The sequence below is a fragment of the Onychostruthus taczanowskii genome, unplaced genomic scaffold (assembly GCF_017590055.1).
Source record: "Onychostruthus taczanowskii isolate IOZ18803 unplaced genomic scaffold, ASM1759005v1 scaffold10, whole genome shotgun sequence".
Taxonomy (NCBI): Eukaryota; Metazoa; Chordata; class Aves; order Passeriformes; family Passeridae; genus Onychostruthus; species Onychostruthus taczanowskii.
Window position 1 is genome coordinate 12,358,037 of NW_024496526.1, and position 19,791 is coordinate 12,377,827.

Here is a 19,791-nt window from a genome sequence, read left to right on the forward strand (position 1 = left end):
GTATTCCAGATCAAAAAGAGCTGCAATATCTGGCCATCTGACAGTGAGTGTGTTGCTGAGTCCAGTGTATTTCAAATGAAAAGAAACATGTGTTTATGTGCCATGGTTTACAGGAAAAGCATTTCAGAGATGCAGCCTTGGTTTTTCAGGAACACGGCATGATGTTTAAATTAGTATTCTTCAACCTAAATGCCATGTATACATAAAGCTCCCTGAGGTGCAAAGCCTCCATATTTTGATTTGCTAACATTTTCCCCAAGTAATAGCACTGCATGCACCAGAGTGGCATTCATTATTACTGAATATTCATTCCCCAGGCATGGGGAAATGCTGAGTTATTTCCAAATGTTCAGATGTTACTAGCAGGAGCACTAAGATTTGTTCTCGCTCGCTGTCACTTTCTGTTTGCTCCTTTGTCAGCCGATCAAAGCTAAAATCCCTCTGTATGAAGTAACAAAAAGCATGTTGTGCACGTAGCTGATTTCCATTTGCATTAACATATTAGTTTTATTTTTTGACCAGCCATGCTGCTTGTAGTTGTTGTCATGTCTATGTCCTGTATGGGGTTGAGAAAACTTGTTGATACCCATTGTGCCAGTGATTCTCTAATTAAAATGTGTGTTTTCTGTGTAGGTGTGTGAGCACTGCTGAGGACCACGGTGTGGAGACTGTGCCCAACACTCTGTGCAGTCAGGCTGAGGTCCCAGAGGCAGTGCAGAAGTGTACCTTGTACTGTCCCAGTGAGTGTGCAGTGTCTGACTGGGGACAGTGGAGCCCGTGTCCGCAGGTAGGCTCTGCTGCCCGTGTCCCTGGCCGTGTTCCTCACGCAGCAATCTTCGCTTCTCCTTCAAACTATTTCATGGCCTAGTTATTTTCTAGGAAAGTAAATTATTTTCTGAGGGATGTCAGGCTTAATAGATCCTGCCAGCATGGTTGAATCTGGAGATATTTATGTCTCTACAGAGACAGAGCTATAGAAAGTTGGTTAGTGAAACACGTAGTTATTACTGTGACAGTTGATTCAACACATCCTTCCCCTTGGTCTGCTATGGGAGAGGGCCCACACAAGCAGAGTGGGTGAAGGGAAAGTATTCCAGCTGCAGTAAGAGCTGAATCCCTTAGGAAATGTTTGCGGGGGAGACCTCTGTCAGTGGTGCATGACTGCCATAACAACCTGCTTGTAAACCCTGGGGGTGACACTCCTCTGGACAGGTCTTAGTCCTGAGGGAATGACAGCTCTCCCCTCCCAACACACACTGTTTCTGTCCAGTGTTTCCTCCTCCTCAAATACTTGGGGGAAGATTTGAGGCAACAGCAGCAGAAGGGTATGACAGCAAGGTGCCTGAACAATTTGTCATGTCATGAAATACTCAAAACTTTGTGAATTATGCAGGGATTCAAGCCACTGCGAAGTGCTGTGTATTTTCCTAAGTGTGCAAGATGGAAAGAAGTTGCAAATTCTGTATTATGAAAAGCCTCTGGCCTCAAACCACGTGAATTCAGATCTATTGTTTCTCCCTGATCAGTGTTGAAATAGGTGCCAGGTTTAATCTCAGAGGGGTTTTTTAATAGACTTGCTTGATGTATTTAAGTGACAAACACATATTCATTGCCCCCGTGTTAACAGGGCCATTACCAAAAGTTGAGTGGTTATTGGACAGGTATTTATACTAGTGCTGACACAGGTAATTTCCTTCCATAATATTTTGTGTAGCGTATCAATATACTCGGTAAGAACATGTCAAATAAAATCTTGTGTTTCATTTCCTGCGTTCACCTCCTCCTGAGCAGCATGGCTTTGATGAAGTATAACACTCTTGCAACCCATACAAATGCTTGGATACCTTTCAGGGTCCCACTGTGGTTGGGCTGTTTCTTTCCCATTGACTTTTCCAGGCCTGGATTTTTTTCATTTTCACACACAGTGAACTGATGCAAAGATTCCTGAGGCTGTTGGGAGTCTCTCAGGTGCCTTGGTGGCAGTCAGTTGGTCATGAAGGACTGCTTGAAGCTCTAAGCATCCTCATATCCTTAAGACACAGGCTTTTTGCCTGAAGGCTCCTTTTTTTTGGCAATAGCGAAGCCTCCGTAGCCCACAGAAGCAGGAAAGGGAAGCCCAGAGCTCGTGAGCTGCCCTCCATCAGGCAGCACATCTCTTGGCAGACACAGGGCCACATGCCACAGTCCCTGTGTCTCCTCGTACATCCCTTTGCCATGGTGGATGTTAATTCATAAATGTGAGGGCATCTGCATGCCAATGCAATTAACTGAACAATATGTTTTCACAAGCTGTTCTGCAATGCTTTGTTGTGAAACTGAGATGACTGTGTGCCGATGGAGCATGTGTTTCCATAGTTCTGTCCAGATACAAGGCAATAAACAGCTTGAAGTTTTATGGGCAGATAAAACCCTCCCTTTGATGAGTTTACGGCAGTGCTGTCTCCCTTTTACAGCTACTCTGGCTGTTTGTGGTGGGTTTTGAGAGAGAACCACACAGCACAGTCCCTCCCAGGCTGCACATGCTCCACATCTCCAGGGCAAGTGCTGGGCTCGTTGTTAGTGCAGAATGACTGTGCTGTGCCACTGGTGTATCTTTGGTGGGCGTGGGGTAGGGATTGAGGGAATCGTGGTGGCTGGAGAGAGGCACTGCCAGCACCAGGGTGGTTAATGAACCTTCCACCTCCTGAGCCACTAGGAAAGGTGGTCACTTAGGACAGCTGTGAGTCGATGGACTCAAAAATTTCAAAAAAATTTGGAAGATCACATCGTATTGCTATGAAAAAGCAAAACTGTGCATCCTGGCTGCTCTATTTCAAGCACATTTACATTTCATACCACAATAGTTGGCACTCTTTTAGTCATAGCACTCATGAGGCAGCTGTCAAAGACCATTCCAGGAAGTCTTCCTGTAGCTCTGGTCATGTTTGGCTTGCTGGAGATAAAGAGGATTTATGAAACTTGACAAATTCTAGTTTGCAAAAAATGAATGATCACAATTTCAGCCTCATCTTTGCCTGAGGAGCTTTTTGATTTGAGATATTTACCTAAGATTTTGGTCAGGTGAGAATTCTTTTCCAGTCGCTTTGGTGTTCTGCTCATGTTTTACAGTGTTGATAATAAATTCATCCTGATAGCAGAATAACTAACTCTTATCAGCTGAATATAAAAAGGCCTTTTAGATTATCCGTTGTACCTTTTGTCAATATGTCATTGTACTCTGGATACTTTCTAGGGTATTACTTGGTTTTATCTTGTAGCAATATTCTTCCCATGTGAATTTTCCACTTTCAGGATGGTAAATGATCTTGAATCGTGTTGAGATCAATGAGTCATAAAAGTGGTGACTGCTTTGTCAATGGAAAGTATTTTCTTCAATACTTTTTTCCTGCTAAAACGTTGTATTTGTTCTACCTTTTTTGGCTGCATTTCCTTTTTGCTTTTAAATACTTTTGTGGTCTTTTATAATTTCAGATGCTCCCACAATTCTTTTATGTGTGTTTTTCAACAGAATTACGTATTTTGCATCTTGATTATGGTGCTATTTAACACTGCTACACAAAGGTAAATTTTAATGTTTCATCTAATGGTCAGAAATGAAGCTGTCTGAAATACAATGCCTCAAGGTTGCTTTGAGGTTTTGTCTCTGTACTGGGTTCAAGAAATGCATAGTTACTGAATGAAATCTTCCCTATTATTCTCACTTTTTCTATTGAGAGAAGTAAACTCAAAATGGCTTTCCCTATTTGAAGGGAAGGTTGAAGACTATTTTTTTGGCTTATAATGTTTTGTTCTTTGTCACTAAGTGACATCCAAGTGACTTAAACATAAAGCTTTAAAGCCATTTAAAATAACAGTTTGAAGCTTGCTAGTTAAAAACAACAACAAAAAGGCCAAAATAACAGGAGAAAAAAACAACATAAACCCACAAGGAAATTAGGTTGACTTGCATTTTGCTTAAGAGATTTCATATTTGTTCCAGGGACAATAGCCTGTTCAGTCAGACATCATCACTTGATTGCTCAAAGACCCAGCTAAACAGTCTGGGAACTGAAATCCTGTCATCACTGTTACATATTCAGTGATGGAATAACACAAACTTCCTGTGGCGGCTCGACTTTGTATTCATCTGACTTGGAAATGTAATTAATTGACTTCAATTGAATTCATCAAAGCATTCTTAAAAAGAGTTAATATGCGAGTGGTGCTACAAGTCCCTGAAATAATTACCTCAAATCTATTTCGTTAGCTCTCTGTCGGTGGATGGCTGTCACAGCCCCCGTTGTGGATTGGAGTGGCCTCCTTGCTTGCCTCAGCTGTTGGCATTTCTAGCAGCTAATTCCAAGAGGTCTGAAATTAGTTAATTATAGGAGGTTGCATGTGTAGTGAGTGAGAACAGCTGTCTCCATTTCAGCGAGCGTTTTCCTCACGGATCAATGGCGATGTGCCGCGCTCGGGACTTGCGACAATTGAGTTATTATTCCCTGCAGTCCGCAGGGGGAGTGGGATACCCACAAGTGACCGGATTAAAAGTGTCACCCAGCGATACAGAGAGCTCTCAGCTCGGCGGTGACTTTCCTTGTCGATGCACGTTGGAGTTGTTACAGTTTGGAAATGCCAACTGGAAGGGAAATTGTGGACTCCTGTAGATGCTGGGAGTCACTGTGTAGGTTACGAAAGTCTCCATCACAACTGGTACCTGAACTCAGAGCAGACAAGGCTGGAAGGGACCACTGGAGATCATCCAGTCCTTCCTTTTCAAGCAGGATTCCCCAGAGCACATTCCTCAGAACTGTCCTCAGACAGCTTTTGGATATCTCCAGAGGAAACCCCCCCAAACTCTCTGGAATTGGCACGTAAGTTTGGTGGAGGACCTGCAGTGTGAAGGCTGTGCTGAAGAGTGAGGCTTGCACAGAGCTCCCTTGCTAGCCCGAGAGATAATGGATTCAAATCAAGAATGAGGATTATGCTGGTCAAGGCTTTTTGGAAGAACATGCACTGCTCCTTATGCATAGCTGTGACTTGGATGTTTTTGTATGTCTTTGTCAAAAAAAGTGGGTAACTGCTGTATTTTCTATGTTTGTTGCTTTATTTTTATTAATCTTTGTTAACAATCACTTTTTAAAGTGATTTAAGTAATGATTCTGTGTGGAGGCAGGCAAGGTTTCAGAACCTGGATGCATCTGAAAAAGAAAATTTATGCAAATGCATTTTCATTTCAAAAGACTGCTCGTGTTATTGTAAATGGCTTGTTAAATTGTTACAAAACATCCACACTGGCATGAACAATGTAATGGTTCATTTCTCTGTTAAAAATAGTCAAATACGGTTGCTGCCTTTGCATTTACCTTATTTTAAGGTTGTATGTTTGCTTATGAATAGCCAGTTAAGAATAATGCAGCCAGCTATTTATAGTGCAGGATGCATTATACAAGCTGCTTGATAAATTAAAGAGCTTAAAGGGCCCTGTAATGGGTTACAGCCTCTGTGCTGTACAATTATGATGCATATGAAAGCCTAGATCAATGAACAGCTCTTAAATTCCATCCCAAAGAGGGTCTAATAGTGTATATTAATGTGTGATATGTTAACAGCTCTTACACTGGAACTTAGTTTCATAACCTTGCAGCTTTATTTTATTTTATACCTTTCTCTTCCAGAACAAACTTCCTGTGCTTTGTCAGTTCTGTGATTGTCTGAAGCAAAGGCTGGGTGCATCCTTTGTGTATGTTTTTGTCCCTCATTTTTTATGTTAGCTTTAAATGGTGACAAGTGGTCATAGTGAAAAAAAATAGCTTTGGCTAAAAGAAATATTTTAAAATGCAGTAGTCAATAGTGCCAGAAATTCCCCCATTGAGCCAAGATGGCTGTTAAAATTTCTAAATGGTCCTTTGAGAAAAACTTTGATTTATTCCTGCCTTAACATTTTATGGACCTCTCATTGCTTCAGCATATTTTGTTTCTGTAGTGGTTTATATGATCTCGCCTGTAGATCCATTGCTCTAGCTTAACTTTTTCATACGATATGGAAAAAAATAATGGGAATGGTGAGATTTAGTACTAGAAAGTAGGCTGGAACAGTACAGTTATACCCATAAAGAAACCTGCTGTCTGTGTATGACATCCTACTGCTGTAGGCTATTGGTGTGGCACCCCATTATTATTTTCATCAAGAAATTAATTCTGTTCCTGTCACCAGTTCCAAGGGATGCATATGCCAGAATTACCATCCCCACTGCTTACAGTCATTAACAAAGAATCTGAACAAGCAACATAGTCTGGAAAACTTAACAGCCAAGCTGATTTGCACCTGGTCTTGAAGGTACATAGAGGTTTCCAGGCCTCTGACTTTGTACCTCTGTGCACCACAGCTGCCTCCATTTCTTAGGAGTTGTTTCCTCTCCTGTTATTTATGGCCATTGTTCTTCTTTGATCCATAAATCTTTATTCCTAGTCTGGGTGGTGTCAGAAGTGGGCTTCAGTTTCCCTGAATAGGGAACATTTGCTGTTACACCCATTTCTATCCCATGGTTACATTCCAAAATCTCCCCGCTTATGGAAACCAGTTAAGGGATTTATAACCACAGGCATAAAATCAGTGTCATGAGCATAAAGAGATGATGTCAGAAATACAAGTCAAACTCCCACTCCTGAGCACATCTGTCGTTGGCACCTGCCTTTCCTTATGCTTCCACTGTGGAAATGTTGGCTGATGCTGAGCACAAACCAGTTGCAATAGCCTTACAGAAGGTAATGCCTGACTTAATGTAAAAAATAATTTAAAAAGCTTCGTCTGTCATCAGTGAAAGCACTAGTTACTAATAGAGCAGTAGAATGTAAAATAATGTCTTTGGAAGTGTAGCATCTACTCAGCAGGAAGAGAGGGGTTGTAAATGAAGATACTCAGTAAAGCATTGCTGAATCACAGTGGGGTTTATTTATTTAAAACCCCAGAAACTGTAGATTCATACATGCTTGTGATTAGAAACCTGGGCAGATCCAGACTTGATCCATGTACCTGAATGGCACCTTCACTGTTTTCTATGTAAGATTACTTGAGCAGTCAAATTAGTTTTGTCATTTTCTTAATTTATGAGAACATTCAGAATTCAGCCTTATCTTGCTTAAATCTTAATTAATCCCATGGTAATTTCTTTAGGTACTCAAGAAATATTTTTTTTTGCTGTCTTTTCTCTAAATTGATGGCTGCCATTTCTGTCCTGCCTCCTAAACCTGTGATTTGCCATTGATGGTGATTGGTTTTGCTCTCAGTATTTTCTAAGATCCACATTCAGGACTAGACATTCCCCCTTGCCTTTGCTTGTTAGTACCCTCAGCATCTCTCCACTGGCAACAATTCAGTTTACTTTCACTGTATCCTCTTTACTTTCACTGTTCACATCCCCTGATGACATTGAGTCTGCCAATCCATTCCCCAACCTTTGCTATGCCATAAATATTAGATTTTTTTTTCCAGCCTGGGTTTTTGGAGGGTCCTGCAGGAACTCTGCACCCAAGCCCATTGAGATTTCAGGGTAGCTGGATACTCAGCTCCCTCTTGCTCCTTTGAAAATTCCAACTTTCATCTTTTTCCTTGCAAGTCATTCCCTCCTGCTGCTTGCTCAGTTCCATATATATTTGGCTCAGTTTTTTACATGGTTAACTTGAAAGAGCAAGGGCAGAAAATCAATTATAAAACTAAATTGACTTCTCAATTGACGTTAAGAGAAATTCAACAAATAATATTACAGGATATTAGTTACAGTTTGCCGACTTTGAATTTTTGCATGTTTCCCATGTCCTCGGCTTGATTAAATGAATGCTTTTCCTACAGAGATTCTTTATTATTCAAAACTAGGAAAAGTGGGGGGCTTATTGCATCAGCTCTGGCTTCTGAGCACCATGGCTCATCGGCACAGTGAGAATTCTGGCTTCAGAGCATCAGTAAACCAGTTGTTTGTTTGGATCCTGGCAAACACCAGATAGACTTTGACCTGTTAAACTGGTCTGCTGCCTCCCAGGAGGATATCTGAGAGGGAAAATGGTCCTGCCAGCCAGGAGAGCTCTGGGGCACTGTGACAGCACTGGGCTGCAGCAGTGTCCAATAATCCAGCACAACAGGAGCTGTGCTAGACAGGGGGAAAATACTATTTTATTAAAAGAATTTACTTATCTACAAATGAGGCATATTTTCTGTCTGCAGGTTCTTATTTTAAAGGGAGCAAAAGCTCGTGTTTCTGAGCTGGCACAGACAGCTTCTGTCACAGCATCCATTGATTTTATTTTTCTTTTCTCCTTGGTAACATAATTCAGAGAAACATTAATTAGGAGTAGCTGCTGAGATACATGCTTTGATTTTTTTTCCTTAGTCATTTTGCTTTATTGGCAAATCATTTAAGTTATTAGTGTTAGTTGTGAGAATGAACAATCAGATTAGTTGTGAAAAAGGCAGTAAACTATTGGTAAACACTTAGCATAGGTTTAATTTTCAGATAATTAGAAACAATTGGGTATTTTAGCTGACCAAGGGTATTCAAATAAGATTACCATTTAAAATGATTTGACAAGGTGTGTGTCAGCAATAAAAATGTAATGGATTTTCCTTGATGTAGTGTAAACATAAGGAAATAGGCCCTGACAATGTATTTTAAGACCAGACCAGACTTTTTTTCCCATTTGTTCTGATATTTATTCTGTTCAGTTTTGCTGTCATCTGGGCAGCTAATCCAGTTTGCAGCAGCCTGAGATCCAGATTTATACTGCAAGGCCATTACATTTGCCTTTAATATTCACAATACAGGAATTATCCACACTTCCACCCATGCAGTGTTCAGTGTTTGCAGGTTGTTTGTTGCATGATAATAAGCCTGTGGTTTTAAACTGTTAGTTATTTTTTGTAATTACAGTACTCTATAGAAAAATCATGTTTTAAATCCCCAAGCATTTATGAAAATGCAGTTCTATGTGCATTGTTTTGTTTTTTTCTTTTGTTTTCTTTGCTGTTCCTGAGCAATCCTAATGAGAAACTGATAGGAATTAAATGGGTCATCTTGTTCAATAAATGGTGGTGGATACTTTTAATAAGGGATTTATTTCCATTAGGTTTGCTGTGACCACTTCCACTCACCTATTCCCCTTACTGGATTGTGGGGAAACAGCTCTGTGCTGCAGTGCTATGAGAGTGAGGATAAAGGGCTGCTAAAAACAAACAGTTTTCATGCCTGTGATGCACAAATAGAAATGAAAACCTGCCTCAGTTGGTTCATATTTCTGTGGAAATGTAAACAAGCAAATACTGGGTTATAGGGAGCTGGACAAAAGTATTTGGTATCACATACTCTGAAAAGTCACCTTGTCTCGTCAGCATCATAACTGATATGCAATTACAAATGTTCTCCCTTCAAATGAGTGCTTTGTGGCAACATCAGATACTACTTAAACATGCATTAATTGTGACAAAAATCCTGTCCTGTTACTCAGTACTGTGGCATTTTACTGGAAGTCTTGGAAGGAGGTGCAAAGCAGTGCACAGCAAAGTGGTGCAGTCTTTATCCCAAGGAACCTTACCAAAAAACATGGAAAAAAATAGTATAGGAGGGTTAAAATAGGATGGATAAAAGATGACTTTTTGTAATACTGGATTCTTAACTTTGAACTACATTTCTTTTCTTTCATGTGCTTTTAAGTATAGTTAGAACAGGAATGGGATTGTATCCTACCTCTATGTGGCCGTGGATGTGTGTGAACAGCCGTGGTCTGTGGTGCCTGTGTGATTTCCTGGGGTCAGTGATGCCTGTGTGATTTCCTGGGGTCAGTGATGCCTGTGTGATTTACTGGGGTCAGTGATGCCTGTGTGATTTCCTGGGGTCAGTGATGCCTGTGTGATTTACTGGGGTCTCTGTACTGTCCATCCCTTCTCTGTTCAGGTGTGTGACCCCAATATTATGCAAACCCGAACCCGACAAGTGCTGAGGTCTCCTGTCAGTTCAAAGCCCTGCCCTGAAGATTCACAAATGAAGCCATGTATTCTTAATCAAAATTGCTTCCAATACCAGTACAACCTAACAGGTAGGTACGAATTTTCAATATACCCTTAGTATGTGTTTCTAGTTATGTTTGCTTGTGGTGTTGGTTAAAGCCTTGACATCATTGGTTTCAATAAAGTTAATTACACACCTACATTTTTACACATTAGTGGACAAATGCACAATTTCTGTATTTAAGTTGTTGTGAGTACATTGGAAATAAAGCATGCTAAATGGGATTTTCAGTGGGTTATCAACATAATTAATTACAAAATTCCAATTAAAAGAGTGTCATCTGTGTGGTTCTGGTGAAGCCAATAATACCAACAGAAATCTGCTTTGAAGGCAGTATGAGTTATATTGGTGGGCATAGGATATTGAGAGCAGAATGCATTATTTTTAGTACCTTAGAAGCAATTGCTTCTGTTGCAAACAAATGCACAAAACAAAACTGAAGAATTCCTTTTGTTTCGACCAGAAGAAATAAATGAGAAAGGCATACAGAGGAGAGATCTAAGAGGAGTTTGGGGGCTGGTGGGAAGGGAGAACAAAGCAAGATAAAATATATGAATATAAACTCAGCCTGTTTGTAATAAAAGCCCTAGAAACACAGGCAGCAGGATGATGCCTTTTTTATCATCACATTTCAGAAATGCAGAACATTTATGTGTTCATGTTTATCAGAGGTGGAAGACACAAAGTAATAGGTTTTCTTCTCATCCTTCTTATTTATTGGTGGTGTATGGAAATTTTAGTGGTTTCTGTTATGCTTTTTGTTTATTTTAAATTGTGTTTTAAAGCTTATTTCAGTTTAGTTGTATTCTGACCAACATAATTTCAGACACGTAATAAGATATTAATTTCCTTCTGCTAGAAATACTGCTTTTATTTCATGACTATTAGAGTTCAGTTTTAAATAATGGATAGCTTTGCCTGGAGACAAAACCAGGTTAAACCAGAGCTCCCCTTCAGAAACTTCCCCAGCTGCTTTATCAAAGTGGAATTTTACTTCAGACAATAGAGTCTTGTACCTGTGCCAAATGGATTGAACTGATAGCCTTTATCAGTGTTCAACATGTGCACTCTGATGTAGCAGTGTCATCACGGGATACGGTATCGGACTGTGGAGAGAACGTGTCTCCTCTGAGGCTTGCCTGGCTTTGAGAGCAACTTTCTTTTGTGGGGGTTTGTTCTTGGCTGTGGGATGCCCTGACTTGGGGAAGTGCTGCTGTAGGTGCAGGTAACACCCATGTTCAAGGCTTCAGAGCCAGGCTGGATGGGGCTTCGAGCCACCTGGTCTAGGGGAAGGTGTCCCTGCCACGGCAGGGGTTAGAACTTTTCAATCTTTAAGGTCTCTTCCAAGCCCTTCTGTGATTGTGTGATTCTGTGTTGATGTGAAGTGAGCTGCAGCAGTGCACCTTTGCTTTGTGTCTGCAGGCTGGAGCGGGTGCCAGCTGGGTGCCAATGCCACCTGCGGTCACGGCGAGCGCCGCCGCCTCCTGAGCTGCCAGCGCAGCGACGGGGCCACGGTCAGCATGCAGCTGTGCCAGCAGGTGAGCAGGCTGGGACACACCCAGAGGCCCCTGTGGTTCCAGATGGATGGGGAGCCTCCTGGTCCGTGCTGAGACATTCCACATAAACAGTGGAAAGGTTTTGTATGGTGCTGGGGGCTGGGATACAGAGGGGTGGCAGCGGGTGGTGTCACTCCTTGACTCAGACACATGGGGCATGGCTCCCAACCCTGCATCCCAGAGCTGGGAACCAGGGAGGGGATTGTGTCCTGCTGTTGGAAATCTTTGGTTGTCCTTCTGGAATGAGACCCTAACACTGAGGGATGCTTAGATGTGAAACTCTTCAACACTGAAGCAGTGTTCCCCCGTTGCACCCTCAGGAAAGCTCCTCATAAACACCTCCCTGGTGCCCTGCAGGGCTGCTGCCAGTTCTTGTTGGGGTGCTTGGCTGTGGCAGGAGGTGTCTGGGGCCTGGGGAAGCTGATGCCTGTGTTTCCCTGTCACAGCTGCACCTGGAGAAGCCCGTGCCCACGAGCAGCCGGTGCGTGGTGGGGTGTGCCGTGGACTGCCAGCTCTCGCCGTGGTCAGCCTGGTCGCAGTGCTCCCACACGTGTGGCGCCGGCGGTGAGTCCCTGCCTGCCCTCCTGCCCCCCACAGCTCAGCAAGGCAGCACAGACAGCGCCCACAGGCCCAGGTGGGCTCAGGCAGTCCCTGAGTAAGGGTGCAGAGCTCAGGGATAGCCTTGAGCCACATCCGGATCCTTCTGAGGTGGTTTTGGACACTCTCAGGGTCCTTAGGTAGTGGGTGTTTGAGCAAAGCAGGCTATTTTCAAAGTACTCTAAAGTGAAAAATGCAACTTAGGGAAAAAGCAGTCAGATATCTGGAGGATTACTTACTAATTAATTCAAACTCTTGGAATTCAGTCACAGCAGCTGTTAACCCCAGAGATGGGGAGGATGTAAAGCTAGCAAAGAGCCTGGGAGTGTTAAAAGATTCTGAAGAGATTAATAAATAAATACAAATTCTCTGGTGAAGTAATTTTTGGGAACATAATTGTATCCTATTGAAGAAAACACACAAAGACTATTTTTCATCATTTAGTGTATGCCCCTATCTCCATCTTGCATCCACAGGTCCCTTAACACTTACATGACCCCAGTACCTTCAGCAAGACTTTCTATAGCCAGTACTGCTCACCAGCATACAAAAAGTGAAAGGATTAGGACCTTTTTCAACTTATGTGATTTAAAACACCCTTTGAGTATTGACATGAGGAAATGCATTGAAGGTTTTATTCTCAATAAGCTTGGGATTTTATTTCCCAGGCTTCTGATGTGCATTAGATGTACAGCTAATGGTCTTTAAGATTCAAAAGCCATAATGTATATTTGAATCAAATTCACTTAAGGTCAAAAAGAAAAAAGCTCTTAACTTCCATAAAATGATTCCTTCAGATGGATTCCAGAGATCAAAGTGTGTTACAGAAAAAGCTTAATATTTGGATTAGTGCTGTTCTTTCTTTGCTGAGCTTTTAGCCCGTTTGTGAAGTAGTGCTTTCTTAACAGAAATGAATAATTCATGGACAGTGTTTTAACAACAACACACTGGGAGTACTATTAATTCCAAATTTTTTTTCTTTAAAATCCATTTTTGAGTGCTAATGCTTGTGTTGCTGAATAAACTTAATTTAATTTTTTGAGTGTTCTATCACTTACTAAGTTAAACAGAGTACAGTGCAAAAGCAGGTTGTAATGTTTCTCTGGCTTTTAGCATGCTCAACGAGCAGCTCACCCTATATAGTACCTGAAGGTTTTTCCATCCTGAGCTCTTACATTGCACAGTTTGCAAAAGGAGGTACTGGAGTGAAGATGTGTTTTGTATTCAGCCCCTGATCCTGAAATGCTTGTTCAAATTCCAAAGACTGGTTAAAGAGCTGCCAAAGAGTAGAAGGAGTTACTTCATGTCCTAAATCAGAAGAAATCTGGAAACATTTGTGCCTTGCTGAAAGAGACTTCCCAGTGATTATCCTGGCTTTGGGTGCCAAACCTCATTGAGGCTGCTTGAACACACAGTCAAGCCCAAGCTCAGCCTGGTTTATGGGTCATCCCTGATCCTCAAAGATCATAACCCTGCCTTACTGCTCGTGAGATCTGTCTTGTACAGGCCACTGTACTGCTGCTGTTAACATGGATTTAAAACCTGGAGATACTCCTCTGTGAACCTACAGCAGCTAAGCAGCTGGGAAAACGGTCTTACAAACTGTGTCATGAAGAAGACAAGTTCTGCTCAGTCCTTCTCTACCACTTGAACAACTTTGCAGGGACCCAAGAGTCTTCTGAACCTCATGCCAAAGCAGGAGCATCAGTGAAATGGAAGTGCTCTGCATCCAGGTTATTCCGAGCACACGTTTTGTTTTCCTGCAGCCTCGGTCCTGATCTGACTTTTGCTGTATCAACTCAGGAGCGTGGAGCTACTGTGGTACCAAACATCCCTGGTGGAGCTACTGTGATACCAAACATCCCTGGTGGAGCTACTGTGGTACCAAACGTCCCTGGTGGAGCTACTGTGGTACCAAACATTCCTGGTGGAGCTACTGTGGTACCAAACATTCCTGGTGGAGTGACCTCGGCACCAGTCCTGTGGCAGTGGCCTTGTGTGGTTCCAGCAGCACAGACAGTGTCACTTCAGCTGCTTCACCGAGTGCCAGTGGGTTGTAAATACTTCTGGATGATAACAATAACAGAGAAGATTTTACTTGTGCACTCATCTACAGGTGGTGCTTCAGAGGAACACAGCAAGGGTTTGCAGCCAGAAGGGTCATGGACTGCGACTGAAGTACCCTGGGTTTCTCATGGGTATTTGTGGGAGTAGGATGAAGTCTCAAATTTGATAGGGAAAAACAAAGGATGACAATAAACAAGCTGTGGGAATTGGCTGTAGTAAACACTCATAACTGCTTCCCTTTGCCAGTAAGTAATTGCCCAGTGTTTGGTACAGAGAAAATGCAGGGCTTAGGTGCTCGGTGTGCAGAAATAACTCACAGCAAGTTAAATGCAGCATTACTGGGTCAGCTCACAACAGTATTTTGTGTTTCTGGCTTTTTTTGGAGAGCATGCAGAAGCACCATAAAGGACTTCAAAGAGAAACATCATGTAAATATAATTCAGGGCAAAATTTAATGTTGCTGGGAGTGTGTTTTCACCTGTTTTTTTATTCAAGGATTGTTGCTAACATTTTTATTCTGTTCTTTTCCAGTAACAGTTTGATGTGATATATTTTAATGGGTGGTACCTTTACTCAGGTGTTATTTTATGGAATAATGCATTTAAACATGAAATGGTGCTGCTGTGCATGTGGTGCTGGCATCTAACACAGTTGTGGTGCACAGCAGCCAAAGGCGAATATATTGATTTTTATGAATGATGATGAATAAAGAAGATCTCTCTTTCCTGCCTGTGCTGAGCCTGTGGAAATGTGTAACTGATGTTTGCCTGTTGCAGCTGTAGTTCTGGGCAGCATCTGCTCAGGATGCTGGATAGGGCTTTAGGCTGACACTGGGTTATGTATAAGGTTCCTTATATCAGTTGCTGTACTGCTATGAAAAGATGTATGGAACTGCTTTAATGGATGATGCTTCCCTGGCCTGAACCAACATTACTGGAAAGATGTTTGGAAAGGATAATCCCCAGCAAATTGAGTTTCCTTTGTTAAGGCAAATGAATACCTGAGGATGCTGAATTTTTCTACACAAAAATTTTCCAATCCCCCCTGGCTTCTCTCAAGCTCTCCAACAGGACTGCTAAACTGTATAAAACCACCTACAGCTGTGCTTTGCCACTTACAAGGCTGACTTTGTCAGATCAATTACAGGATTTACCAGGACTGAACATGTTGCTGTTCCTTAGTCCTGAAGCCCCAGAGACCGTAGCAGGCTGCAGAGATGTGAATCCCACCACCAGAGTGACCTGTGGGATTGAAGTGAAGGGGCACAAGGATGCACACAGTGGAAAAATTTGGTTGTTGTATTCTTCCCTGGATCATCACCAATTTGGGAAAATACTTTTGCTGTTGCCTTCTGAAGAACTCCTTGTTATGCTTTCTCCCCTGCTACTCAACCTTGGCAAGCTCCAGTCTGTGGATAGTGGGAGATGCTGCTGGGGATGCCCCAGTGCTGCTGGAGGGCCTGGCAGTGAGAAGGGGATGAAACACCCTATTTATCACCTGCCCCACTTGCTTGTGACTGGACCTAACCCAACCTCCAAGGCTTTTTCAGTGACTTGATCCCTGCTCTGGTCTTGTGGTTCCTTGATAGAGCTGTGTTTTATGTGCTCTGCTCAAACTCACTCAACTGCTTACAGCATGTTGGTCATTGGGACTGGGACATAATGTAGCAGGAATCTTCTTGGTTTCAGCTGTGACACTTCACTTTGTGGAGATAAAGTGCAAGTAATGGCAAGAATTTTTTGGGGATAAAAAAAAAATCTTACTCTTCTGATTTGAAAATATAATCCTATATTCCTGAGATGCAATTCTTGCTGCTGACACAAGACAGAATTTTAAGCATTAACAAGACTGGCCTCTTTTTTTTTTTCCATTTCAAAACTAATTTGAGGATATGAAGAAAAGTTTATTTTCAATTTCAGCACACTTTCTATCCTAATTTTTGTATCACATAACATTGCAGAGCAGAGGAATCAGAGATGTGGCCAATTCATTAGAAAATTAGAGAAAATTTCAAAAGAAAAATTAAATAACTAAGCTTCCTTCAACTCTTCTAGAGTTTGTATTGGAAACAAATTAATTTCAGATGCAGTGAGATTCTGTTCTGCATAGGCAGCGAAAGATAAGCTATTTAAAAAGAAAAAATTGAGTTTTTCTGCTACTTGAGTGGTAATCGAACATCTAGATAATGTTTTTGGAGTAAAAAAAAAAATAGAGCCTTAAGAAACTCCCTGCAATCATTGTGCAAAGAAAGGTTTCAATGAAATTTCTTTCTTCAGTTATTCATTCACAGTGTTAAAAGAAAGCCTGACCACTGGGACTGTAGTGAGTTTCAGTAGTTTGGATAATCAACTGTAGGAAACCAAAATGGAAAGAAACGTTGTTAATTCCTCTTTCTGTTCAATGATCTTCCCATTTACATATTGCTAGAAACATGTTAAACAGAGTGTACGAAAGGAAATGATTTAGTAAATTAAAATAGCTTGATGAATGCTTCAGGCTTGCAAGTCCCTCCTAATGAAATTGGATCTTTTAACCTTAGGAGAGCTCCTTTTCCTTAGCTCCATGCAGGGAGCTGGTGCCTGGCAGGGTGCCCCAGAGCCCTGCAGCCTCAGGCTTCCCACTGCTTCCCAAAGAGCCTTTTCCACTGCCCACCAACACTCAGCATTCAGCATTTAGACTAATTTGGCAAATTTGGTCTCTGCCTGAAGAGGAAGGAACAGCTAATTTTGGCCAGTGGGGCTGGGGAGAGCTGTTGTGGGGTTCATCCAGCAGCAGGCTGGGAGATTCCTCTTCCCTTGCTCTGATCTCTCAGTGAACAACAGGACCTTTCCCTTTCCCTTTCCCTTTCCCTTTCCCTTTCCCTTTCCCTTTCCCTTTCCCTTTCCCTTTCTTCTACTTTTCCTGTCCTCTCCCATCCTTTTCCTCCTTCTCCTTTCCTTTTTCCCTTCATTCTTCCTTTCCTCTCAGCTGGTAGGACTTTTTCCACCTCCTAATGTATCTGAGTCTGTGCTGGCTGAATGCACAGTCATGTGGGTAACATCTTCTATCATCACTTCTGTTATAAACTCCCAGGTCTGGGGGATTAAAACTGGAAAAGGAAGAAGTCTTAAAATTGGTTTTAATGGGTTTAAAAACAGAATTCAGTGGGTCAGAGCAAGGGAATAAAGGTAAGAGAGCTTGCTAAGGTATCCATCAGTGTGGATACCTTTTTCCAGGTGTGTCTGCTTTTAATTTTTATTTGCTAAAATGTTTTGCCCTTTGGATAGTCATGATGACAGATATCAGAGATGTGCCTTACACCTGCAGTGTCCTTAATTAAAAATCATGTGCATAAATAGCTGGGAGAAGGATCTGGCTGGGTATTGCAGCCTCCCTGTTCTGCAGGGTGTTTGCTCCCCCTCCAGACTCCCCTCTGCTCACAAAAGCAGCTGAAGGGCGGTGATCCAAAAGGGAGAGCTCCACCACAGCACCTTATCTCTTCCTTTGCACTGGGTTAGCAATTACCACTCGCCTCTGCCTTGTTGTATTTGTCTGCCCTTACTGCCCAGACCTTTCACTTTTTAACTCAAATCCACACATATTGAAAGACAGGGCAGAAATTTTATCCCCAGCACAATCTTCTGCATCCCACTGCATAAGGGCTTTTTCTTTTCCACTTTTCTTTTTAATTGGAGATGGAATTCTAATTGCAACATTTTGAGTGAAAACATTCCTGGACATAAATGGACAGCAAAGGAGGCAGAAATGGAATTGCTGTAAGTTTAATGAATATATTCAGTTTTATTAGTTCAAAAGTAGTACCATAATTGCTTTTTCCATTCAGTGGCTGAAGAAGTTTTCACCAATAATAAATAGGTTTTTTAATGAAAATGGTAGAATTGGTTATGGACGGTAATAGCCACTACAGTGTTTGCAGTTTTCAAATTAGGTCCACATAATTGCTCATAAAAAGAAAATTTCATTTGTTAAAAATCTCTGGAAACATACTGAATGTGTAACAGTGGAAATGCTGCTGCCGTAGGAATTATTTTCCTGTCATATTTAATAATCAGGATCTAGTCAAGTATTTAAATGTGTTGCATAAACAAATACTATATTTGGAAAACATACCAAACCATGTTTGAAAAGTGTGCTTGAAAATACCAGCGACTGCATTTCTTAGACTTAGCAATCCCTATTATCCAGTCTTCCCAATTAATTGCTTTCTTAACAGATTTTAGCTCTGGGAAATGAACTAGGAATGCTGATAAATTACAAAATCTGTCTTTCTTTCCTCCCTTCTCCCTCTCTGGCTGTCTCTGCTGGGCTGCGGGCTGTCTGTCCTAGGCCAGATGGTGCGTGGGCGCTCCGTGGTGCTGCGGGCAGCGGGCGAGGGCAGACCCTGCCCGGAGCAGCTCACCCAGCACAGGAGCTGCCCAGTGAAGCCCTGCTACAGCTGGCTGCTGGGGCCCTGGTCTCCCTGCACGGTCCAGGTAGGACTTTCTCCAGAGCTTCCCCCTGCCCGGGGTCAGTGGCAAAATCATCGCTTTGTGGGATTAATTGCTGGTGGTGTCTCTGTGGCTGCTGGAGGTCTGTAGGGAAGAGGGGGAAGTTCAGGAGTGGGGAACCCCTGCCCCCCATCTTCCAGCCATCAGCAGCCATTCATATGAGGTGATATGGGTTGAAGTACTGTGAGCTCATGGAATTACTGTAGGGGATTTATGGAGTGAATGTGTTTGACTGGGCATAGTCATGGTGACCTATAATTTAATTACATAAAATATCTCTAAGAAAAAAATAGATACACTAGATATCAAGACAGCTTAGCCTTTTTTATCTTTTTTTATTTCCTTTTTTTTTTTGAAGGACTGTATAGCAGGTCTTCCCCCCCAGGTCTCCAGTACAATAGTGAGTTATTGTGTGAAGGGCTGGTTTCTACTTTCTCCATACCCTGGCTATCTTTTTAATGATCTAAAAATGTCTGGATTCAGTTCCCATGTGCTGTCCCTATGCCTGTCACCTTTGCTCAGCACTGGGGTCATCATTTTTTCACTGGCAATGACTTCCATCAAGATTGAATTGACTTTTTCTTCCCCTCCATCCTTATCTGTTAGATCACATTTCCAATATTAAAACGTATTAGTTGGTAACCCAGTTGAGGCAGAGGTGAATCTTTCACAGTGGGGTTTATCAGCCTGCTTAAATCTGGCTGTGGTGAGATGGAGGCAGGAGAAGTGTGGTGGAAACGAGCCCTGTCTGGTCCCAGGGGACAAGACCTGTGCCAGATCTGTGGCTGCTGCTTCTCCACATTATATCGTGTAGGAGATTGAAGCCAATAATGCACATAAAGACACACATCCCTTGTGATTTCTGCTCTGCCAGTGCCTTGAATACCTACGTACTTTCTCAGTGTGATGGAGGGATGTGGAGTGAATATGTAAGTGGCACAATAAATACCCAGAATTTTCTCAGGTTTTCACAAATGAAATCTGGATTGTGACAGTCCGAGATTTGAGAAACAGAAGTATATTTATATTTTCTCTAATCAACAACTC

The 19,791-nt window shown here is 42.1% G+C and overlaps 1 protein-coding gene across 1 annotated transcript in view; it reads left to right on the forward strand.

Moving 5' to 3' along the window:
• The window catches only part of THSD7B (thrombospondin type 1 domain containing 7B), a 243,286-nt gene that overhangs the window by 211,098 nt on the left and 12,397 nt on the right, over nt 1-19,791 (forward strand). Inside the window, exons 17-21 of the mRNA XM_041407405.1 lie at nt 634-787; nt 9,924-10,065; nt 11,460-11,575; nt 12,040-12,157; nt 18,584-18,729. Coding sequence (XP_041263339.1) covers nt 634-787; nt 9,924-10,065; nt 11,460-11,575; nt 12,040-12,157; nt 18,584-18,729 — 676 coding nt within the window. The remainder of the gene's footprint in view (nt 1-633; nt 788-9,923; nt 10,066-11,459; nt 11,576-12,039; nt 12,158-18,583; nt 18,730-19,791) is intronic.